The sequence below is a fragment of the Brassica rapa genome, chromosome A04 (assembly GCF_000309985.2).
Source record: "Brassica rapa cultivar Chiifu-401-42 chromosome A04, CAAS_Brap_v3.01, whole genome shotgun sequence".
Lineage (NCBI taxonomy): Eukaryota > Viridiplantae > Streptophyta > Magnoliopsida > Brassicales > Brassicaceae > Brassica > Brassica rapa.
This window is the reverse complement of record NC_024798.2, coordinates 9,966,354-9,989,473: the sequence shown is the minus strand read 5'-3', so window position 1 is coordinate 9,989,473 and position 23,120 is coordinate 9,966,354. Positions and strand designations below refer to the sequence as shown.

Below are 23,120 nucleotides of genomic sequence, written 5' to 3'. Positions count from 1 at the left end.
TTTTTTTTGTCACAAATGTCATAATCTATTGTATAATTTGATTTAACCGGTTTAGATCAATTTAATTCAATTTTAACCAGATTTAAAATATTTGAACCAATTTAAAATGATTTAGACTAATTTAAATCGTATAAATCAGATTTTAATAAAATTGTTTCAGTTATGACTTATGACCAAATTACCATCTAAACCGATTTTTAGAACATAGGTAAAAAACACTATTAGCATTACTGTTTCATAGTAAAAGATAGTACATGGATCCATCATGAGTTATAATTGTTCATTTTTTCTTTAAAATTTGCTTTATCTAATCGGGTTCAATCAATCAAAATCCAGTTGGCGATGGTATTTATCTTTTAAGAGTCAAAGATCATACCAACCCTACAACAACAAACATAAACCATTAGTGCCACATACTTTTGAAATTTGAAGTCTTAAGGTAGTTGGTACTTTGGTTTATGCAAGATTTCATTTTTGTTTTGGCTCAACACAAAGAGCCAAAAAAAAAACTCTTAACCTACACCAAAGACTAGATTCTGTGTGAACACAAAGTCAAGTTTTAATTTCGATCCATACTTGTAACTTAAAGGTAAATAAAATTCATATGTAACCAAGAACAGAGAATCTGTTTTGAGAGTAAAGGAAAGTCTATTAAAAAGAAGAAAGAAAAGAGAACCAGTGACTCAAAAGTGAAGAAAAATTAAAGATAAAGCATCAGTCTTTTGGAATCCACTATAGTTGAGCATGCCTAATTAACTTTGATCTCATATCATTAACAACCAAGATGCAATATGAATTTCTTATAAACCTTATAACATTATCTTACAACATATGATTGTCAAACCCCCAAGATATAATCAGTAAACCCTCTAAAAACTTATCAATGGTTCGGACTGAAAAAAATGAGCAAAAGATACTACCTTTCACCGTTCTCCAGCTTCTTGTGTTCTTCCATCCATGGAAGTCTTGGAAGTTCATCGACGTTGAGCGATGAAGAAGGCAACCTCCTTTGAGCATCTGAAGAGAACTTGTCTTTCTTAGGCCACAACCAAATCTTTGAAACCGAAAAGCTCTCCCCTTTAGCCACAACACTACTCATCTTCTTCTCTTCAGATGATGAATCCTGAGACTCTTTCTCTTGAGGTTTCAAACGCAGTTGCCTATCGTTGCCAAACGGTACTTTAAGCTCCGAGTTACCGAGTATATACTGATACGAACCCATTGAGAAACATCTCCTTGCATCTAGATTACTACTACTAGTCTCTCCTACACCATCATGACCTTCCTGTCCTTGACCAACATTGTCAAGCCTCTTGAACTTCCCTAACCTCACCGGTAAAACCCCTTTCTCCACAACGATTTCTTGAATCTCCATAGCTTTCTCAGCTACACGCTCTTCCTCCTCTTCTCTTATATCATCGAAGTCAAACATTGGATTCTCCATGGAGAAGCCAGGGGAGAAGAGAGTGCCACGACAAAGAGGGCAAGTCGAGTTAGACTGAAGCCAAGTATCAATACAGTTAAGATGAAAGGCATGGCTACACGTTGGCAACAATCTCAGCTTATCTTTCTCAGTAAACTCACAGAGACAAACCGCGCAATCGAACGGCTCCTTGGAGGCACCGACCAGTTCTTTGTAGTGAAAAACAGGCAGAGCGTCGATGAAGGCTTGGTCGAGACCAGAGTCGTTGAGATGGAAGAGCTGCTGAAGCTGTCTTTGAAGAGCGTCGCTGGTTGAGATCTCTGGGTATCTGTTAGACCTCGAAGCGGAAGCAGAAGCAGGAGAAGGATGCTTGATGAGAAACCTAACGAGCAAGTGAAGAAGGCCGGAGATGAAGAACAAGACGGCTAGGATGACGATGACGAAGAGAACCGCCGGGCTGATTCTGTTGCCGGACGGTGGTGGAGGAGACGGCGGAGGGAGAATTGGGTCTCTGTAAAACGGTGGTGGGTACGCAAAGGTACCGTCTTTTTGCTCAATTGCGAATCGAACCCAGGTCATCTTTGTAAAGATCTCAAATTCAAGATCCAGGAAACAGAAACTGAGACAAAACAACAACAACAGCTCCTAGTTAAGTGGAGGAATAAGAAGAAGGGTTTATCATTAACATCGAGAGAAACAGAGATTACGCAAACACTCACCTAGAAGCCCATCCAGGTTCTCAGAAAAAGTTAAGCTCCCGTGAAGTAAATGAACTCTTTTTCTCTGTCAGATTTGCAGAGGAAGAAGAGAGTGAAAGGAACTCTCTTTCTCTCTCTCCTGTCTCCTCACACACACTCTCTCTCTATCTCTAAATCTATCTGTTTATCTCTCTTAACCTTTCGTTTTCTTGAGCTTTAATGGTGGAAATAGAAGAAAATGACAAAGTGAAGTTGTAATTTTCCGAAGTGCGAGGCAAAGTTGGAAAACAACAACATGTAATAAAGTAAAAGCTTTGAAAATTAAAAAAAAAACAAAAGATAAATTAAACTAACGCTTTTAGACTTGGGCCCACGTGCATGGATGAGCGAGTTGGTGTCTGATGGTCAACTCTAAAGACAAAAAATGACGGTTTCCTATGTTTTTGGTCTTATATAAGATCCGTAATGGGCCGGACCACCCAAGCCCAACTATTTCATCCAAATTGATTGATAGGCGATCTGGTTACGGTTACGTTTAATATTTATTAAACCAATCAACTTACGAACAAATACCGGTTCGATTTTGAATTTAGATCATTTGGTTTGGCTAGGATCGGTCCCGACTATAATGTCAAAAAAAATACGAAATGTCATCAAAATCTAACCGTTGGATCAATTATTAACCGTCATCGTGTCGCCGGCGGTACCAAATGGTGAAATCGCCGGACAGGCGACGGCAAAGTCGCTCTCCGTGAGCTCCTGACTCCATTTCGCCGTCACTTATGAGTGAACATTGGTGCGATTCTGGGGATCCTTTGGATAAGTTATCTTGTGTTGCTGGAGCAATCGAAAGGTCAGTGATAATGTAGAACTCGGTAGATGACATTGCGCTTGGATTTTGATGCGTTAATAAATTGCTTGTACTACGATTAGATTAAAGCTGATGCAATTGTTGCAGAACACTTGAAAACACCAAAGCAAAGTCTTTGTCTTTATCAATCAGAGAGGAATAGGAGAAGAGCAGTGGCGTGGACGTACTTTAGCAGCGATGCTGTGCCCGTTTGGTGTGGAGTGTCAAGTGTGCAATGGTTGGTTCAAGCACCCTGTACAAGGCTGCTACTTTAAGGGATTGAACTTCTATGCCTTTATCTTGTACACTTAGGTTGTTTCAACACTAATCCTTCCTCCGATTTCCACCATATTTGGAAGGTATTGATCTTTGTTCATGTGCTCTTTGCGCCTTTTCAAGAAAATGAACTTGTTTTTTTTTATATGTATGTAGGTCAAGTAGATTGCTTTCAGTCAAATCTCCTCTCTTCTTCAAGATTTTCTTACTTTTGCTACTCTGGTAATAACAATATGGTCATGTTTCTTGGTTTATGGGCATTTCCTTCTCTTGTGTAGTTTCCTAATTTGGGAGGATCAGGTTCATGTCGCAGATACTTCACACCAGCTTTTACCTTCACCCCAGCCGTTATCTTCAGGCTACACCTCATTCTCTTTCTTTTCTGCGATAAACTTGGGTGGATATCAGGTATGCTTGTTACCTCCAAGAATGTAACTCTAACTGGTTCTGCTTATGGAGGTTAATAGAATTAGATGTCCAAAAAATCTATCTGAAATGTTTTCTTTGTATGATGAGTGAGGCTGATGCGATTGGAAGTTTTCATCATTGAGATGGAAGTTGAGAAACTCTTCAGTTAGCTGATTAAGCTGTAGGTATTATAATATTCGATTGGAACCTTGTGTGGTGTGAAGTATTTGGTCAGTTTTTCTTTTTTTAATTATAGAGAGAGAGAGAGAGAGAGTGAGTGATATTTTTAATATGTGGTGTGAATTATTTTGTCAAGGTGTCACTTATAAATAAAAGAATGACCATTTAGCCAGCATGAGTGCTATACCACCAACCCAATGATTGCTTCTATGCCCCGCTTTAATCTCATCCGACAGTTTCTGGGAATTTAGACATCAAATCTGTCATGAGAAGATCAGGAGAAGATACAGTAGCGTGGAGTTACTTTCATAGAGATGTTGTGCCGTTTGCTGCAATGTTTGCGGTTGAGTGTTCCACTGTTGGGTCAAACACACTGTACAAGGCTGCAACGTTAAGAGGATTGAACTTCTATGTCTTTATCTTTTACTCTTATGCTGCTTCAACACTTGTGCTTCTTCCGCTTTCCCTCATCTTTGGAAGGTACTTGATCTCACCTTTGTTCAGTATAAACTTTTTACAAGAACATGATGAAGTTACTTTTATATGCAGATCTAAAAAATTACCTTCAGCCAAGTTTCCTCTCTTCTTCAAGATGTTCTTACTTGGGATTTTCGGGTAAACAATATAACTCCTGCTTCTAGATTAATGGCTATCTTTGGTTTTTGTGTTCTAGTTTGTTTGACTTAGGGGAACAGATGCATGGCGCGTATGGTTGGTTTTAAAGGTGTTGAACAAAGTTCTCCTACTCTTTCCTCTGCTATGAGCAATCTCACGCCAGCTTTCACTTTCACCCTCGCAGTTATCTTCAGGTTCCACCTCGTGGTTTGTTACTATATCTATCATTATTGGGTATGCAACTCTCAACTGGTTCTGCTTCCTTGTGTGGCTTGTAAAGGATGGAACAAGTAGTGTTAAGGAGCTCTGCGACTCAGGCTAAAATCATCGGTGGAGTTCTATCTATATCTGGTGCTCTGGTTATTGTTCTGTATAAAGGCCCAAAAGTTCTATCTGCTGCATCTTTTACACCTTCATCGTCTCCTACTAGTTCGCTTCACCAGCAGTTGACTTCATCAGAGTCAAGTTGGATAGTCGGTGGCATTTTGCTTGCTTCAGAGTTCTTTTTAGTTTCAGCCTGGTATATTGTTCAGGTATAAACACGTAGATACTCTGGGTTGTTGGTGACACATAAAACTCTTGCTAAATTCGGAAGCTGTATATGGTTTCAGACTCTGGTCATGGAGGTATACCCTGAAGAAATAACAGTAGTCTTCTTCTACAACTTATTTGCGACGCTAGTCTTAGCACCTATATGTTTATTGGCGGAAAGGAACTTGACTTCTTGGGTGCTTAAACCGGATATTACCCTCGCTGCAATCATATATTCGGTGAGACTCAAACCTTTTCTATATATTTTGCTTCCATTGCTGCTTATGTCTTAAGATCAGGCATTAAACACTTCGTTACAGGGAGTGTTTGCTTCATTATTCAGTGAAATCACCCACACTTGGGGTCTGCATCTGAAGGGTCCTGTCTATGTATCCTTGTTTAGGCCACTGTCTATTGCAATTGCAGTTGCCATGGGAGCTATATTCCTCAGTGATGCACTTCACCTCGGGAGGTATTATCTCTTTCCTATTCTTACTTTATATACAGAAAAAGATAGAACTCCGCTCTAGGTTGCTGAAATGCTTAGTATTTATTTTAAGTCTTCATAGTTCCTTGTTACATAACTATTTAAACTGCCACGGTAGTAACGAATATAGGTTTTGCATGTATGTGTCGTGGGCAGTGTCATTGGATCAGTGATATTGTGTCTTGGATTCTACACTGTGATTTGGGGCAAAACAAGAGAGGATTCAACCAAAACTGTAGCTGGTTCTGAGCATTGTGCACCCTTGCTGGTTACACATATCGTAGAAGATGAAGGCTTGTCAATAAGATAAGATTGATGCAAGTGGATGACAATATGCTTATATTATTTATTTGTAAATGCGGTTAGATCTTATATTATTTATTTGTAAATGCTGTTAGACGGTGATAACTTTCAAATTATTGCGTTGTGCTAGTCTCGGAAACATTTTTCACAATACAAAGTTATCCAAACGAATGAGTAAAAAATATTCCTTTGTTTCGTTTTATGGAGAATGTTCAAATGGAAGTTGGGAAATTCTTCAGCTGCAGGATTGTTGCTTCTGAAATCACTTTGACTTCTGAGATTTTTGTAAAGTAATGAACATCAGATCTTATGGCAAGAGGAGCAGAAGAAGAGACAGTGCATTGGATATTCTTTTGCAGATATGTAACATTTGTTATGCCGTTCACTGCAATGGTCACGACTGAAACTAGCACATTGACTTTTCAAAGCTGCCACCTTGAGAGGATTGAGCTTCTATGTCTTTGTCTTCTACAGCTATCCGTTGCTACACTTGTCTTTCTTCATGTCTCTCTAATCTTTACAAGGTATTTGAGCTCTTTTATTAACATCAGAAAGTATTTCTAGATTTATGGGCATTTCCTTGTTTATGTTGTGTAGTTTCGTAATTGGGGAGAACCTGGTTCATGTCGCAGATAGATATCTGGCTGTAAAGGAATACAATATAGTTATCTTACTCTTTCCTCTTTTATCAACAACCTCTCACACCAGCTTTTACCTTCACCCTCACAGTTATCTTCAGGTTACACCTCCTTCTCTTTCCTCTGCTACGCTTGTTAATATCATTCTTGTATGTAACTCTCTAACTGGATCACTATCTCTCGGACGAGCTTACTAATCTGGATGCTGGTTGTGTCGACGATGTGGATTGGGATGATCTTTTGGAACCTTGTGTGGTGTGAAGTATTAGGTCAACTTGTTTTTTTTCTAAATTATTGAGAGGGAATAGCGATATTGTTAATGTGTGGTGTGAATTATTTGGTCAATTGGTCAACTTATAAATAAAATAATGACCATTTAGCAAGCATGATGGATCTGACCACCAACCCAATGATTGATTCTATGCCCACTTTAATCTCATCAAACAGTTTCTGGGAATTTAGACACCAAATCTGTCATGAGAAGAACAGGAGAAGAGACAGTGGCATGGAGGTACTTTCACAAAGATGTTGTGCCTTTTGCTGCAATGTTTGCTGTTGAGTGTTCCACTGTTGGGTCGAACACACTGTACAAGGCTGCATCGTTAAGAGGATTGAACTTCTATGTCTTTATCTTTTACTCTTACGCTGCTTCAACACTTGTGCTTCTTCCACTTGCCCTCATCTTTGGAAGGTACTTGATCTCACCTTTGTTCAGTATAAAATTCCTCAAGAACATGATGAACTTACATTTTCTTATATGCAGATCTAAAAAATTACCTTCAGCCAAGTCTCCTCTCTTCTTCAAGATGTTTTTACTTGGGCTTTTCGGGTAAATAATATAGCTCCTGCGTCTATATTAATGGATGTCTCTGGTTTTTGTGTTCTAGTTTGTTGACTAAAGAGGAACAGGTGCATGGCGCAGATGGTTGGGTTTAAAGGTGTAGAACAAAGTTCTCCTACTCTTTCCTCTGCTATGAGCAATCTCACGCCAGCTTTCACGTTCACCCTTGCAGTTATCTTCAGGTTCCACTCCACCTCGTGGTTTCTTACTATAACTATCATTATTGTGTATGTAACTCTGAACTGGTTCTATTTCCTTGCATGGCTCGTAAAGGATGGAACAAGTTGTGTTAAGGAGCTCTGCGACTCAGGCTAAAATCATCGGTGGAGTACTGTCTATATCTGGTGCTCTGGTTGTTGTGCTGTATAAAGGCCCAAAAGTTCTATCTGCTGCAATTTTCACACCTTCATTATCTCCAACTAATTCGCTTCACCAGCAGTTGACTTCATCCGAGTCAAGTTGGATAGTCGGTGGCCTTTTGCTTGCGTCACAGTTCTTTTTAGTTTCAGTCTGGTATATTGTTCAGGTATAAATACTTAGATACTCTGGGTTGTTGGTTACACAAAAACTCTTACTAAGTTCTGTAGCTTTATATGGTTTCAGACTCTGATCATGGAGGTATACCCTGAAGAAATAACAGTAGTCTTCTTCTACTACTTATTTGCAACACTAATCTCAGCACCTATATGTTTATTGGCTGAAAGGAACTTGACTTCTTGGGTGATAAAACCAGATATTACCCTCGTTGCAATCATATACTCAGTGAGGATAAAATCTTATAATCTGCTTCCATTGCTGATTATGGTTTAAGTTCAGGCATTAAACACTTTGTTTCGGGGAGTCTTTGCTTCATTATTCAGTGTGATAACCCACACATGGGGTCTGCATCTGAAGGGTCCTGTCTATGTATCCTTGTTTAGGCCACTGTCTATTGCAATTGCAGTTGCCATGGGTGCTATATTTCTCAGTGATGCACTTCACCTCGGGAGGTATTATATCTTTCCTCTTTACTTTCTAGCACATTCCGAAGTTCTTTTTTTCTATACTGAGAAAGAGAACTCAACTCTAGGTTGTTGAAATGCTTAGTATCTATTTTAAGTCTACACAGTTCCATGTTACATACCTGTATAAACTGCCACGGTAATAACGAATATAGGTTTTGCATGTATGTGTTGTGGGCAGTGTCATTGGATCAGTGATATTGTGTTTTGGATTCTACACTGTGATTTGGGGCAAATCAAGAGAGGATTCAACCAAAACTCTAGCTGGTTCTGAGCATTGTTCACCCTTGCTGCTTACACACGTCGTAGAAGATGAAGGCTTGTCATTAAGATAAGATTGATGCAAGTGAATGATAATACGCGTACACTATTAATTTGTAAATGCGGGTGGAGGGTGATAACTTTGGAATTATTGCGTTATGCTGGTCTCAGAAACATTTTTTCACAATACAAAGTTACCCAAACAAATGAGTATTCTTCTGTTTCGTTTTATGGAGAATGTTCAAATGGAAGTTGGGAAATTCTTCAGAAGGCATATCTAAATTTATGGGCGTTTCTGGTTTGTAGTTTCATAATTGGGGAGAATCTGTTTCATGTCGCACATAGATGGCTGTAAAGAAGTATAATATAGTTCCCCAAAGCTTGCCTCCTCTATCAGCAACCTCATACACCAGCTTTTAACTTCATCCTCAGGTTACACCTCCTCTTTCTACGCTTGTTACTATCATTCTTGTATGTAAACTCTATAACTGGATGATTATAGGCTCTTGGACGAGCTTACTAATCTGGATGCTGCTTGTGCGTCATATCGGTTTTAGGGGGAACCAAAACTTGTACAGAACAGTTGAGATTATGTCTCAAATGTATTTGCCCTAACATAGCTGAAGAAAGGCAAGATTTTGACCACAGACTTTTTGATCCTGAAGATTAAGTAAGTCTAGAAAGAGTTTATTTTGTGTTGTATTAGTGGGCTAAATAAACAAACTATGTATGATTTTGCATTTAGGCTTTTTGCCATAATCTACTGTAAGGCAGTTTTGTAAAAACTTCGAAGCAACTCCAAATAAGCTTAGAGCTCAGATAATTGGGAAAGAAGTTAAAAGGAATGATCCAAATTATAAACATCTCTTCAAGATTAAGTTTACAAACATACATTAAGATCAATGTGTATTGGTAGTTCTTTGTGTTCTACTACTGAAGATCATCATGTTATGTTTAGTGACCTATAAAAACTTTAAAAGTTTTTCCACAATGCACAGAAACCCCATTCAATACATACAACAGAGCAGTTCACTAAATGGGGACATCCAATAAAAGTAGTAGGACTGTAATCAAAGTCAAAACCTGCAAAGTCATGATAACTCAGTTATCAATTTGGTCCAACACATGCTAATCTTGTCTATTACACATATGTAGTCGTCATGTATAGATTTAATAATAATTAATGGATTAAATAGGGGCGTTCCTGCAAATTTTAATTTTCTGCTTGTCACTATAGAAATAGAACCTATTAATTAAAGGAAAAAACATTTTAGGTGAAGTCAGAACAGAACAGAACAGAAGAGAAGTAGGGTTTAGAGATGACGGAGAAGGAGCAAAGTAGCGGACGAGTTAACCCCATGGCGCCACTTTCGAGCCTCGTCGGGAGCATCGTTGAGAAAGGTTTTCCGGAGAACAAGCCGCCGCCTCCCAAACCTTCCCGTCTTCCCTTTCCGGTGGCTCGTCATCGTTCTCACGGACCCGTAAGTCCAAATCCCACTTTTGCCCTTTTAGGTTTCATCTTGTTGGGTGTTGATGGCTTCTTCTACTCTTTTATTTTTGTAGCATGTGGGGAGCAGACCCCAACCTAAAGTCCCTATTGTCAAGGAAGAAGAAGACGACGACGAAGAAGGTTTAATAAATGCAGAGAACTACGCACGGTTGCAGACAATGTCACACGAAGAGATTGTAAAGGCACAGGCCGAGTTATATGAGAAGATGGATCCTGCTTTAGTTACCATTCTCAAGAAACGAGGCCAGGACAAACTCAAGAAGCGAAAGCATTCTGTTCCTGAGGTTTCCGAGGAGTGTCCTTCTGATATTCACTCACCACAAGGTGGTCAGGAGGCTGTTACTCCATCCCCCTCCTCTCAAGTGACAGCAATACCAAAAGAAGCAAGTGTAGCTTCCCAAGGCTTCTTCTGGGATTCATGGACCGAGAGGGTTGAGGCTGTTAGGGACTTGAGATTTTCTTTTGACGGGTGTGTCTTAGAAAATGTTGTTGTCCCACCACCTGAAACTGGTGAGTAGATCAATCCTGATTGACAAAATAATCTTAAGCTTTCTTCTTCTTACACGTTTTTTTTGAGAGTTTACAGGTGTAAATATGTCTGCCGTTGAACGTGACTTCTTGAGAACTGAGGGGGACCCTGGAGCTGCAGGCTACACCATCAAAGAAGCTATTGCACTTACCCGAAGTGTGGTATGATTCCTTCCTTCCCATTATAAAGAACGGTCCATATTCATTTTTAGTTTCATTTTATTCTGTATGGATTTGATATGTCAGATTCCTGGGCAAAGATGCCTTGCTTTGAATCTGCTTGCATCTCTACTCAACAAAGCTTTGTCCAAACTTTGTCAAAGCGGAATCGGCCAGCAAAAGGTTCAATCCACTGATTGGGAAGCCATCTGGGCTTATGCCCTCGGACCAGAACCTGGCCTTGTCTTAGCATTGAGGTAAATATCCTACTTATGTGTGAAGTTAACTCGCATATTGTTCCTTCTTATAAAGAAATGTTTCTTTTTCTTTTTTTTTAAGGATGGCTCTTGATGACAACCATGCCTCTGTTGTTCTAGCATGTGCAAAGGTGATTCAGTGTCTACTCAGCTGCTCTCTTAATGAGAACTTCTTTGATCTTTTGGAGGTATTAGTTTACTCTTTCTCTGTTCAAAGAAGTTAGACAATATGATCAAACTGATAAATTCTGTTTCCAGAACATGGGACCATGCGGAAAGGACATGTTCACGGCTCCTGTGTTCAGGGGTAAGCCGGAGATTGATCTTGGCCTCCTCCCTGGTTGCTACTGGAAGTACAGCGCCAAGCCCTCCAATATTGTTCCTTTCCGTGAAGAAATCATGGATGACGGGACTGAAGATACAGACACTATCCAGAAAGATGTTTTTGTAGCCGGACAAGATGTTGCAGCTGGTCTTGTCAGAATGGATATCCTTCCAAGAATTTACCACCTTCTCGAGGTCAGATCACTTTTTATTCATTTGCAGCTCAGCATCGTATTGCTTAACTGGTGTGGTGGCTTATATAATTCATGGTTTCAGACAGAACCTACAGCGCCGCTCGAAGAATGCCTAATTTCTGCTACTATTGCGATAGCGAGACATTCTCCAAAATGCACAACTGCTATCTTGAAGTATCCGAGATTTGTGCAAACAATTGTGAAAAGATTCAAGTTGAACAAGAGAATGGACGTTCTTCCTTCTCAGATCTTTTCTGTGCGCCTCTTAAAGGTAGTACTCGTCCTCTCTCTCGTTCAAAAGTTGGTTAAGCTATTAATCCTTAGAACTATTGTAACCTTTGTTTGTTATTTTCTGTCCTTTTAATTTCACTAAGGTCTTGGCCCGGTACGACAAAAGGACATGCATGGAGTTTGTGAAGAATGGGACATTCAATGAAGTCACTTGGCATTTGTTTCAGTTCACCTCCTCTCTTGATTCATGGGTGAAGTTAGGGAAGCACAAGTGCAAGCTTTCATCTGATTTGATGGTTGAACAACTCCGCTTTTTGAAGGTCTGTATCCAAAGTGGCTGCTGCATATCTCAATACCCAGAGCTATTCCCAGCCTTATGCTTGTGGTTGAGCTGCCCATCATTTGAAAAGCTCAAGGAGAAAAATCTAATTCGCGAGTTTGCTTCTGTGTCAAGGGAGGCTTACCTGGTCCTTGAGGCTTTCGCCGGAACACTTCCTAGCTTGTACTCACCCCGGAATGAATCTGATGCTTGGGACTGGAGATATGTTAGTCCTATGATTGATACAGCACTGAGCTGGATAACGTTAGCCCCTGAGTTACTCGAGTGGGAGAGAGGAACTGAAAGTGTATCTATGTCCACTGCTTCCCTATTGTGGCTGTATTCGGCTGTCATTCGTACAGTTTCCAAAGTTCTTGATAAAATCTCTGCTCACGGGGAGGAAGAGCCTCTGCCATGGCTTCCAGAGTTTGTTCCAAAGATTGGTCTCACCATCATCAAGCACAAGCTTCTTAGTTTTTCCGTTGAAAAAGACCCCTCCAAGTGTTCCTCGTTTATGGAATTTTTGTGTTTGCTAAGAGAAAATTGTCAAGATGAGGAATTAGCTTTAGCTTCTGTAAGTTGTCTCCATGGGTTGACGCGGACCGTTGTGTCCATCCAAACTCTGATAGAGTCAGCTAGATCCAAGATGGAAACTCCTCAGGGAAGCGAGTCCATTAGAGATGGCTCTCTGCTTGCGAAAGGAATACTGACAGAGTCTCTCGGTGACGTAACATCGGTGTGGAGCTCTTTTAGAGATTACGTTGCATCGGAATGGCCCATCATGCAGTCCATTGAGATACATAAACGAGGTGGACTAGCTCCTGGGGTGGGACTTGGTTGGGGAGCTAGCGGTGGTGGGTTTTGGTCAACGAGAGTTCTGTTGACACAAGCTGACGCGGGTCTTCTGAGTCTCTTTCTTCACATCTCTCAGCTGGACTCGCAGGGATCTGTTCTCTTGATGGATAAAATGAACTCCGCTCTAGCTATGTGCTTGATTGCAGGTCCAAGGGATCATTTGCTTGTGGAGAAGGCCTTTGACTATGTCCTTGGACCGCATGCGTTAGAACACTTGGCCGGCTGCATCAACTCAAACAAGAGAACCATAACGTCTGAGTGGAAATGCAGTGAAGGGGATTATGATCGTATGAGCAATGTTCTAACTTCTCACTTCAAACGTAGATGGTTTCATCCAAAGAGAAAATCTGAAGCCGAGAATGGCTCCAAGAAAGTTGCAGTTGGTCTGGAGACTATACATGAGGAAGGTGAAATGCCAACTGAGGACCAAAAATCAGACTCCCTTATAGTAGAGTGGGCTCACCAAAGATTGCCCTTGCCTCCACAGTGGTTCCTTAGCTCCATCTCAGCAGTCCACGTTGGTAAAACCTCAGCAGAGGATCAAGAACCAACGGAGTTGCTTGAAGTTGCAAAAGCAGGAGTTTTCTTTATTGCAGGACTTGAGTCAGCCTCTGGACTGGGAACGGTTCCGACTCCTGTTTCGAGTGTACCGTTGGTTTGGAAGTTCCACGCTTTGTCCACCGTGTTGCTTGCTGGAATGGACATCATAGAAGACAAGAACACTAGGAACTTGTACAGTTATCTGCAGGAGCTCTATGGACATGTTCTGGACGAAAGGAGACAAAGTAGCGGCCGTGAAACTGAGCTCCTGAGGTTCAAGTCTGACGTATTCGAGAGTTACTCTACGTTTCTGGAGATGCTGGTGGAGCAATATGCTGCAGTGTCGTATGGGGACGTGCTGTATGGGCGACAGATGTCGATTTACTTGCATCAATGTGTGGAACCTTCTGTTCGGCTTTCGGCATGGACTGCACTCTCCAATGCCCGTGTTCTTGAGCTGTTGCCAAGTCTAGACAAATGCTTGGGAGATGCACAAGGATACCTCGAACCGGCTGAGGTAAACTTGCATCGATATATATATATATATATATATATACATATATATGATGTTGAACAAATGGCATTGGAGATTGATTGTTGATTGACAGGAAAACGAGGGAGTCCTTGAGGCTTACTTGAAGTCATGGACTTGTGGAGCACTGGATAGAGCTGCGACGCGAGGATCAGTAGCCTTTACGCTAGTTCTGCATCAGTTTTCATCTCTATTGTTCTGCAACGGGGACAACAAGGATAATAAAGAAGAAGAAGGATCCCTGCGGAGTAAGATTGTAAGGACTCTGGTGCGAGATTTGTCAAGAAAGCAGCATCGACAGGTAAAATGAAACCCCTTAAAATGTTTTGAAGTGTGAAAAAGATGGTTACTAAAATGTGAAATGCAATGTGGTTTCAGGGAATGATGGTGGATCTCCTGGGGTATAACAGTAAAGGGTGTGCAGATGCGATGGAAGTGGAAGAAGAAGAAGAATCACAGAAGAGGGAGGGAGAGAGAAGAATGGAGGTGTTGAAGGAGGCTTGCCAAGGCAACTCGTCGCTCCTCTCGGAACTGGAGAAGCTGAAGGAGTGTGTTAGAGTCAAGAGTAAGGGAAGAAACTGAGTAGAGAGAGAGAGAGAGGTGTGTATCCGAATTTGGCAATATAAGTAACTGTAACACTCTATACGATCAAAATCCTAACGATTGTTTGTCGGAGACATGAATGCAACGTCGTCTGTCCTAGAAATCAATCAATCATACAGGTAACAGTGTCACGCACACTTGAGAATTATTCGAATGGAACCTTGTGTGATGTGAAGTAATGGTCAAGTTATTTTTGTGAAGTATTTGGTCAAGTCGTCACTCATAAATAAAAGAAAAATAATGAACCACTTAGCAAGCATGATGCTACTGACCACCAACCCAATTTAATCTAATTGGAGAGTTTCTGGAAACTTAGACATCAAATCTGTGATGAGAGGAACAATCTTCTGTTTTACAATACAAAGTTACCTAAACGAATTTATGAATGGAAGTTGTGATATTCTTCAGCTGCAGGATTAAGTTTATGTCTTCTTTGGGACCATTTATCATAAATATTTGAGGTGTATAATTAATGTAGCATTTAGGAAACGTGGTGGGATGAACTCCTATGGTTGCTTATGAAGTCACTTTGAGTTTCTGAGATTTTTTGTAAGTATGAACATCAGATCTTATGGCAGAAGAAGAGCACTGGCATGGTGATGCTTTTGCAGAGATGATGTGCCTTTCACTGCAGTGGTCTCTGTGGAGTGTGTCAGGGTTGGATCTAACACACTGTTCAAGGCTGCGACCTAAGAGGATTGATCTTCTATGTCTCTGTCTTCTGTAACTATGTCGTTGCTACACTCGTCCTTCTTCCACTTTTCCTCATCTTCAGAAGGTATTTGGTCTCTTTTATCACCTTAAGCTAAATCCTTATAAACTTCCTTAAGAATGTGAACATATTTCACGATGTGCAGGTCAAGAAGACTACCTTCAGCCAAATCTCCTGTCGGCTAATTATATATTCCTAGAGTTATGGCCATTTCCGGATTCTCCTTTCAGGTTTTTCTTCTTTTTTTTTTTACTTGGAGGGAACAGGTTCATGTCAGTGATAGATGGCTGTAAAGGAATAAAATATGGCTTCCCAACGCATGAAGTGATTCCACACTTGCTAACCGTATCAAATCTCAACCCTTTTGAATTCGTGTAAAGCCCAAGATAACTTTTGCTTACCATCAGCCGATCATTTAACTCTTAACTGGTCATGCTTCCTTGGATGACTCGTAAAGGAGGGAACAAATCGTGTTAAGGAGATCTGCCACTCAGGCTAACCTCACTGACACGATAGTATCTATGTGGTGGTTGTTCTTTATTCAAGTCCCAAATGTTCTAGCTTCATCAACTACCACCTCACATTACCAGCATTTGAGTTTATCTAAGTCAAGTTGGATAATTGGAGTCCTTTTCATCGCTGCACAGTTTTTGCTTTGTTTCAATCTGTTTGATTCTTCAGGTACATAACAGTTCCCTGAAAAGGACGCTTTGAATTTGTGGTAACACTTTTCTCAATTCAGTGGCTCATATATGATTTTAGACTCAGATCATGCAGGGGATACCCTGAAGAAATAATTGTTGTATTCTTCCTATGTGCAACACTTGTCTGCTTAAACCAGGTCTTTCCCTCTCTTCAGGTGAGAAGTAAACCATGGATGTTGCTCCAACTGGTAGTGACAATATTGTAAGCTCAGGAATTAATACTCTGTTTCAGGGAGGTTTGTTTCATCATTGGGCACAATTATACACACATGGGGTCTGAATGTGAAGTATTTAGTCTACGTTTACTTGGTCAAACCATCGTCTATTGTCATGTCTATACACACACCGGCAATTCACTTTGGGAGGTACTAAATCTCTTACAGTTTTCCTAAATAGCACAATCAGAATAGAGTTACCAGGTTTCTACTTCTATATTTCAAGTCACACTTTTAGAGTAAATTTAGTTAATTTATTCCAGATGAGAGATTAGCTAATAAATATCGACTAGCTTCTTACAATTGTTGATAACTTTTCTTTGAAAAAAATGAATTTGTTAATATTATGATTTTTGTACAATAGTATGATAATTTAAATGAAACTACGGATACAATTAATTTATTTCACAAAACTTCTTCTGTTATTTCAAATTTTCAAAACAAAGAGATTGTAACTTTTATAAATTGCAAATTTTAAACTTTCACGTGATAAATAAATATTGGAAAAAATACTAGTTCCTGGAATTTTGATTTTTTTATTTTAATTATTCAGCCGTTACTAGTTCTTTTTTTGAACTGAATTCAGCCGTTACTAGTTTACATTGGAGAAGAATGTTCTAATAAATTGATTAAAGTGTAATTAAAGCCTATAATGGGAAAGTTTCTTCCTTGTGGTGGGTCCCTAGATTAATTGGGATATGATCTCTGTGGCGTGAGGCGTCGGTAACGTTTCGAATTTTTCCATTTTTGTCGTCACTAAGGACCCACATGGTTATTGCTCACTTTAACTTGAGAGACTTTCTTTGAATCTTGATATCAAAATTTCAATATCATGAGGGAAGAGAGAGTGGCGTGGAGGTACATTAACAGAGATGTTGTCCCATTTGCTGTAATGGTAGCAGTGGAGTGTGTAACTGTTGGATCGACCACACTGTTCAAGGCTGCGTCCTTGAGAGGATTGAGCTTCTATGTCTTTGTCTTCTACACTTATGTTGTTGCTGCACTTGTCCTTCTTCCACTTTCCTTCATCTTTGGGAGGTATAGTTGATCTCCTCACCCACTCTTTCTTCCATTTTCAAGAATGTGAGTACAATTTAGATATGTGCAGGTCAAGAAGGCTACCTTCAGCCAAAGCACCTTTCTTCTTCAAGATTTTCTTGCTTGCGCTTGTCGGGTTCGTGTCAATGCTATCTGGCTGTAAAGGAGTAGAATATAGTAATCCTACTCTTGCCTCTGCTATCAGCACCCTCACGCCAGCTTTTACCTTCACCCTCGCTGTTATCTTCAGGTTCCACCTCCTTCTTTTTCGTTTCTCTTTAGGGAAAGTAATCAGCGCTGCTAAGTTAACTTTCTGCTTCCTTTGGTGACTCACAAAGGATGGAACGGATAGTGTTAAAGAGCTCTGCGAGTCAGGCCAAAGTCATTGGCACTATAGTATCTATATCTGGTGCTTTGGTTATTGTGCTATATAAAGGCCCAAAACTTCTCTCTTCTGCATCTCTTACATCTTCGGAAGCTACCGTTTCGCTTTACCAGGATTTGACTTCTTTTGATTCAAGTTGGATTATAGGAGGCGTCCTGCTCGTTACACAGTACTTGCTTGTTTCACTATGGTATATTCTTCAGGTATGACAAAATACTTTGGACTAAATGAGTTTCAGCTTTTCACACATAAAACTCATTGCTAAGTTTGGTATCTCTATATGATATCAGACTCAGGTCATGGAAGTATACCCTGAAAAAACAACCGTAGTTTTGTTATACATCTTATGCGCAACAATAATCTCAGCACCTGTTTGTATGCTTGCGGAAAAAGGTCTATCTTCCTTTCTGCTTAAACCGGGTGTCCCACTCGCATCAGTCATGTACACGGTGAGAATCCAGACCTTGTATGATTTTGTATATTTAAGTTCAGCAAGTATAATGGCTCTATTTTTTTTTAGGGAGGCTTAGTTTCATCAGTAGGCACAGTTATACACACATGGGGTCTGCATATGAAGGGTCCAGTCTACATCTCCTTGTTCAAGCCGTTGTCTATTGTTATTGCGGTTGTAATGGCTGCTATTTTCCTCGGCGATGCACTTCACCTTGGGAGGTACCATTATTTTTCACCTTCTTCCTCTATAGCTTGGGATCCATGGAATGACATCTAAGAGAGTTATGTGGTGGTCTCCATAGTTCACTTATATGCCTCTGTATAAATGGAATTCTAAATTTTACAATATGTGTGTTGTGTGCAGTGTCATAGGATCAGTGGTTTTGAGCTGTGGGTTCTACACTGTAATTTGGGGAAAAGCAAGAGAGGACTCAACCAGAAATGTAGCTGATACCGAGAAGTCACCTTTGTTGGTTACACACACCGTAGAAGATGAAGCCTCATCATTGAGATGTGACTGATGCAAGTGGAGTACTTTTCCATGGGCCATTAAGAGACAGTAGTATGGTCCCCAATGTAATTTTATTTTGTACATTTAGTTACCTTGTAAAGAATCTCTGCAACATAAGCTAAGATCATTAGCATTATAGTGTATATATCTGGTGCTCTAATTATTGTTCTTTATAATATTATGCTTCTTCTTTCACTTCATTCGAGTCAAGTTGGATCACTGGAAGCCTTTTGTTGGCTTCATAGTATATTTGCTTCAGGTAGTTCAAGAAAGAGAAGTTTTACGTTTGTTAGTAGTGCAAAAAGGTTGAGCTAAATTTGGCAGCTGGACATGATTGCAGATTCAGATCAATGGAGATATACTCTGAAGAAATAGGCATAGTATTCTTCGACAACTTATGTGCAATGCTAAGCTCAGCAGCCGCGAGTATGTCTATCTGCAGAAAAAGACTTGAATTCATGGAAGCTTAAACCGAGAATTTCACTCGCTTCAGTCAGATACTTGGTGAGGCCTGAAGCCTTATAACTCAGTTTGAGTAGTGACTTTTACCTTAGCTTAAGCTCAGTAAATAACACTATGTTTCTTTCATACATCATTTGGTCTGAATCTGAAGGATCCGGTCTGTATCATTGTTTTAAGCCTTTAAGTTGTGGCCAGTGCGTGTGATTGGATCAATGGTATTGAGCTTTGGATTTTATACTGATTCTGAGCAGTCACTTCGGTTGCCTACACAGAATAAAGAAGATGATGCATTATCGTGAAGATATGTTGGATTCAAGTGAAAATCCTTTTATTACTTTTCATAATTGTAGGCAAATTAAAAGACTGATGTACCTCTAAGAATTCCTGTTTTTCTTTTTCTGGTATTATCTACTTTATTAAAACAAAAAAGTACAAAATAGAAATACCTCTTAATTTTACCATTTATTTACATTAAAATGCCATTGAAATATTTATTGAACCTATATTTAAGTATGCTTGTCTTTTCCTAATGTATTTTTCTTATTTAAATAATAGATTTACTTAATCAAATCTTAACCAAAATATTTCCTAATATATTTCATTTTAACATATTAAATATTTTTAATATTTGTTAGTAATAAATAATAAAATAAAAAATCACACGTCATAATCAATTTATATAACATATAAATAAAATATGAAATAGTTTATTCATATAATATTGGATTTTTATATGATACATTGTGATATAATAGATAATTAAAATCACAAAATATAATTATTAAAAGTAATAAATAAAATTTTTATGTTTTAAAATTTTATATTACAATTATGTAATACATTTTAATTTAATATATATATATATATATATTATACCATTAGTACAAAGAAAACATTTTAAGTGAAAGCAAATATTTATACAGTCACAGGTCAAGCTCTAGAAATAAACAACAATAGCACAAACTTATTTTTCTTTAACAAATTTATTTTAATAGAAATTATAGTTCCAAATATGTTTATATATTTTATGTATTTATAAATTTATTTTCTTTGTTTTTAAGGGATGCTAAGATTTTAAAATTAGAAAAAATATGTGACCCACCTCTATATTATTTTAATTAGGATAAAATTTATATCAAAATGCTCTATTAAACTTTTAATTTAAATTTTTTATTATAACTGTAGAGATTAATTTTCAATATAAATTTATGTTTAAATACTACAAATAAATCATTTAATATCAAAAAAACCAAAAACATAAAATAAATATCCGCCCGGTCAGGCGGGTCAAGATCTAGTTTATGCTTAAACAAGAATACAATTTTGATAAAGAAAAAAATAAGAATACAGTATTTTTTCTTAGTAATAAAAGACTACGGTTGCGCATTACAATATTTTTTCTTAGTATTAAAACAACCGTAGTTTTGTTGTACATCTTATGTTTGAAAAGAGTAAATAAGATGTAACAAAAAAAGAAAAAAAAAAGAAAAGAGTATATAAGAAGGGGAATTAGGTGGTATGGCTACAAAAAAAAACAATATTTAGATCAGTAGCCAAATACCCTAGAATACATCGATACAGAGTGTATTTTATATAATATTATACTTCTAACCTTCAACGCAACCGGTTAAACCTGCAATTTAAAAGAAAAAAAAATTATTCAAGAGAGTTAAAATTAAATGTGGTCATCAGAAAGTCACACATTTCTTCTTCTTCTTCCTAACGTCTTACATGGTTTTCATTCTACATTATTGCTATACTATACAATTTATTTTACATTTACTTTGTTATATGAATCCTAACACCTTTATCTTTCACTTTTGTTTCTCAGGTTATAAATGAAAAATTAGGCTGCCAAGTAGATTGTTCGAAACTGAATTTGAGCCATCTGGTGAATATATTCTCATTTATATGTAATAATGCAATGTGTATACAAGTGGAATAGATCGTGTGTACGTAGAATGGAAAGACCATTAATGTGAAATGAAATATTTCATCTTTACTATTTGTTGTATTCTATTATAATTGCAGAAAATAAACATTTCATGATATCATAGACATTTCATGATATTATTTGGAGTTAGCATTAACTTTTTCCATGATATCATATAAATTTTAAAAATTCACCAATATGTACTATACTATTTATCTAGTTCCATTCTATTTAGGTTGAGGGTTTATATTTGGGTTTAGGGTTTATATTTGAGTTTGGGGATTAGTGATTATGGTTTAAGGTTAAGTATATAGGGGTTTATGGTAAGATTGTTATATGGTTAATTATTGAGAGGTTTAGGGTTTAGTGATTAGAGTTTAGGGCGTAGTACTTCTTCTCAAGTCTATTTTTCTTTCCATTTTATATAGTATAGGTGATAGTACAAAATATTATATATTTTCATATTTTAATTTAATCTAAAATATTTTACATTTAGATTTGGATTTAGGAATTCAAGTTTAGGGTTTAGTATTTCAGTCTTGAAGGTATGTTGGGTTTAGGCCTTTAGGGTTAGAGGTGGGTTGGGGTTGAATTACAAGAGTAGTCTTTATTCCATGTTAGATAATATAGAATAATAGTTCAAAATTTATATATTTATTATTTTTTGTTGTTTTCCTTAAAATATTGTAATTTTAAATTAAATTTAACATTTGGGTTTAGATTTAGAGACTCGAGTTTATAGTTTAGTATTTAAGTATGCAGGTTAGGTTTATAGTTTATAATTCTGTTTCGTATGAAGATATTCTGTTTGTTCTATCTGACGTAGTATTTTTATAAATGGAATACAACACTTACTTAGAATAGTTAACCCGTACGTGCACAATATTAAATCTCAATTTCTCTTGGACATGTGCTCTCGTCGACGTTAATCTTTGGTCCCACTGTTACCGGTAACTTACACTACAAGAAAATACAAGTTTTACGAGGGCAGTTTACCTCGTTACTTCGTCGTAAAAGCAGTGTTACGACGAATTAGCGAGGAAACCCGTTTCGTCGTTATACGTTTGTCGTAACGCATATATCCTCGCTAATTCGTCGTAAGTTAGCGAGGAAATAATTTCGTCGTAAAAGCGAAGGAGGATATTTCGTCGTAAAGACCACGTAAAGATTCCACGTAAGGACGTCGCTAAGTTTCCTCGTAAATACCACGAAAAGCTTTCCTCGTAAAACCCACGTAAATAAATACTCGTAAAATTAACGTAAATACCTTGACAGCTTTCCACGTAAAGAAAACGTAAAAACCTTGATAGATTTCCACGTTATTTCCATGTAAATGTTTCCTCGTAAAAACCACGTTAAGCTTCCACGTAAAGAAGCCGCAAAATTAGCTACGAATTTACTTCGTTTCATTATTTTATAGAAATATAAAAAATTATAATTATAAATATAATTTAAATTATTTAAATTATTAATAAAATTAAAATTCTAAAAAAATCAAAACCAAAATATTTTATATATAAATAAGTTTTGAATTCATAATACAAGAACCGAAATTAAAAAGAACTAAGGGTGGTCGTTAATTAATCGCCTCGTAGAATTCATCACTCCTCGCCTGAACATCCGCCTCGGCATGTGAGTCGTCGGTCGGTGACTGGCCTGGGATAGGATTTTGTTGTCGCATGGTCCTCAACAAAGTCGCCCATTCCGGATTTGTGGCCGCTACAACGTCCAAGAAGCCCTCGAGTCCACCCATACGAGATCGCAGCTGAGTAGACTCTATACGCAGCTGAGTAGACTCTCTACGCAGCTCTTCGGACTCCCTACGCAGCTGAGAGACTTCCTCATCCCGTCGCTGAACATAAGACGATGTCGCTCTCGGAACATCGTTGACGGAACCAATCCCCAACGTCCGTCCCTTTTTTTTAGGGACAACCTTAAAAACAAAAAATAAATTTTGTTAGTAAAAATTTAAAGTTAAATTAAATGAATATTTAAAAAAATTAAAATTTTAGAAAATTTACCTCCTCGTAAAGCTTATCCACTTCAGGTGTGGATAAGGTGACGGGTAATCCATCGGTGGACTGTTGGGTCAGCTGGGTCTGGCGTTCTTCAACCCGAGCAGCCAAATCGTTGTAGATTTGCT

General features: G+C 38.2%; 5 protein-coding genes across 12 annotated transcripts; 4 read left to right on the top strand and 1 right to left on the bottom strand.

The window, feature by feature from the left end:
* Positions 1-772: 772 nt before the first annotated feature.
* LOC103863965 (RING-H2 finger protein ATL46) lies at positions 773-2,395 on the bottom strand. The gene is made up of 2 exons (XM_009141735.3): positions 2,143-2,395; positions 773-2,042 (listed from the first exon to the last, which is right to left on the bottom strand). The coding sequence occupies exon 2, from the start codon at positions 2,000-2,002 to the stop codon at positions 917-919; it is 1,086 nt and encodes a 361-aa protein (XP_009139983.1). The 5' UTR covers positions 2,003-2,042; positions 2,143-2,395; the 3' UTR covers positions 773-916.
* A 1,607-nt stretch (positions 2,396-4,002) lies between these two features.
* Positions 4,003-5,924, top strand: LOC103863963 (WAT1-related protein At5g40240). Of its 3 annotated transcripts, none has more exons than XM_033289806.1 (7): positions 4,003-4,315; positions 4,385-4,450; positions 4,531-4,644; positions 4,731-4,983; positions 5,062-5,220; positions 5,302-5,453; positions 5,599-5,860. In XM_033289806.1, exons 1-7 carry the CDS (start codon positions 4,101-4,103, stop codon positions 5,639-5,641), a joined length of 1,002 nt encoding a protein of 333 aa, XP_033145697.1. In that variant the 5' UTR covers positions 4,003-4,100; the 3' UTR covers positions 5,642-5,860. The 3 variants fall into 3 exon arrangements, with proteins under 3 accessions (XP_033145697.1, XP_033145696.1, XP_009139981.1); XM_033289805.1 differs by having other exon boundaries at positions 4,016-4,315; positions 5,625-5,924; XM_009141733.3 differs by having other exon boundaries at positions 4,030-4,315; positions 4,560-4,644; positions 5,625-5,924.
* A 287-nt stretch (positions 5,925-6,211) lies between these two features.
* LOC103863964 (WAT1-related protein At5g40240) lies at positions 6,212-8,725 on the top strand. Of its 5 annotated transcripts, none has more exons than XM_033289801.1 (10): positions 6,212-6,295; positions 6,404-6,420; positions 6,458-6,510; positions 6,857-7,100; positions 7,173-7,238; positions 7,319-7,432; positions 7,524-7,776; positions 7,854-8,012; positions 8,088-8,239; positions 8,433-8,725. In XM_033289801.1, the coding sequence occupies exons 1-10, from the start codon at positions 6,227-6,229 to the stop codon at positions 8,584-8,586; spliced, it is 1,281 nt and encodes a 426-aa protein (XP_033145692.1). In that variant the 5' UTR covers positions 6,212-6,226; the 3' UTR covers positions 8,587-8,725. The 5 variants fall into 5 exon arrangements, with proteins under 5 accessions (XP_033145692.1, XP_033145694.1, XP_033145693.1 ...); XM_033289803.1 differs by having other exon boundaries at positions 8,407-8,725; XM_033289802.1 differs by lacking the exon at positions 6,212-6,295 and having other exon boundaries at positions 6,380-6,420; positions 7,854-8,011; positions 8,087-8,239.
* Positions 8,726-9,237: 512 nt separating this feature from the next.
* Positions 9,238-14,743, top strand: LOC103863962 (transcriptional elongation regulator MINIYO). Its single transcript, XM_009141731.3, has 10 exons — positions 9,238-9,993; positions 10,076-10,532; positions 10,609-10,712; positions 10,797-10,966; positions 11,049-11,154; positions 11,225-11,485; positions 11,567-11,755; positions 11,859-13,946; positions 14,038-14,262; positions 14,340-14,743. The coding sequence occupies exons 1-10, from the start codon at positions 9,832-9,834 to the stop codon at positions 14,541-14,543; spliced, it is 3,966 nt and encodes a 1,321-aa protein (XP_009139979.1). The 5' UTR covers positions 9,238-9,831; the 3' UTR covers positions 14,544-14,743.
* Positions 14,744-16,575: 1,832 nt separating this feature from the next.
* Positions 16,576-18,867, top strand: LOC103863961 (WAT1-related protein At5g40230). 2 transcript variants are annotated; one of them, XM_009141730.3, is made up of 6 exons: positions 16,576-17,233; positions 17,304-17,483; positions 17,572-17,821; positions 17,909-18,067; positions 18,139-18,290; positions 18,436-18,777. In XM_009141730.3, exons 1-6 carry the CDS (start codon positions 17,028-17,030, stop codon positions 18,590-18,592), a joined length of 1,104 nt encoding a protein of 367 aa, XP_009139978.1. In that variant the 5' UTR covers positions 16,576-17,027; the 3' UTR covers positions 18,593-18,777. The 2 variants fall into 2 exon arrangements, with proteins under 2 accessions (XP_009139978.1, XP_033145701.1); XM_033289810.1 differs by having other exon boundaries at positions 16,990-17,233; positions 18,139-18,360; positions 18,436-18,867.
* Positions 18,868-23,120: the final 4,253 nt, after the last annotated feature.

Bases quoted from the DNA above. Each gene is read 5' to 3' on its own strand.
- LOC103863965 (XM_009141735.3), bottom strand. From the start codon at position 2,002: ATGACCTGGGTTCGATTCGCAATTGAGCAAAAAGACGGTACCTTTGCG.
- LOC103863963 (XM_033289805.1), top strand. From the start codon at position 4,101: ATGAGAAGATCAGGAGAAGATACAGTAGCGTGGAGTTACTTTCATAGA. The intron at 5,221-5,301 runs GTGAGACTCAAA...ACTTCGTTACAG, and splicing joins TCGCTGCAATCATATATTCG to GGAGTGTTTGCTTCATTATT. The intron at 5,454-5,624 runs GTATTATCTCTT...TGTCGTGGGCAG, and splicing joins GATGCACTTCACCTCGGGAG to TGTCATTGGATCAGTGATAT.
- LOC103863964 (XM_033289801.1), top strand. From the start codon at position 6,227: ATGTCTTTGTCTTCTACAGCTATCCGTTGCTACACTTGTCTTTCTTCA. The intron at 7,101-7,172 runs GTACTTGATCTC...TCTTATATGCAG, and splicing joins CTTGCCCTCATCTTTGGAAG to ATCTAAAAAATTACCTTCAG. The intron at 7,239-7,318 runs GTAAATAATATA...AAAGAGGAACAG, and splicing joins TTTTTACTTGGGCTTTTCGG to GTGCATGGCGCAGATGGTTG.
- LOC103863962 (XM_009141731.3), top strand. From the start codon at position 9,832: ATGACGGAGAAGGAGCAAAGTAGCGGACGAGTTAACCCCATGGCGCCA. The intron at 11,155-11,224 runs GTATTAGTTTAC...TTCTGTTTCCAG, and splicing joins ACTTCTTTGATCTTTTGGAG to AACATGGGACCATGCGGAAA. The intron at 14,263-14,339 runs GTAAAATGAAAC...ATGTGGTTTCAG, and splicing joins CAAGAAAGCAGCATCGACAG to GGAATGATGGTGGATCTCCT.
- LOC103863961 (XM_009141730.3), top strand. From the start codon at position 17,028: ATGAGGGAAGAGAGAGTGGCGTGGAGGTACATTAACAGAGATGTTGTC. The intron at 17,484-17,571 runs GTTCCACCTCCT...TGACTCACAAAG, and splicing joins ACCCTCGCTGTTATCTTCAG to GATGGAACGGATAGTGTTAA. The intron at 18,068-18,138 runs GTGAGAATCCAG...ATTTTTTTTTAG, and splicing joins TCGCATCAGTCATGTACACG to GGAGGCTTAGTTTCATCAGT.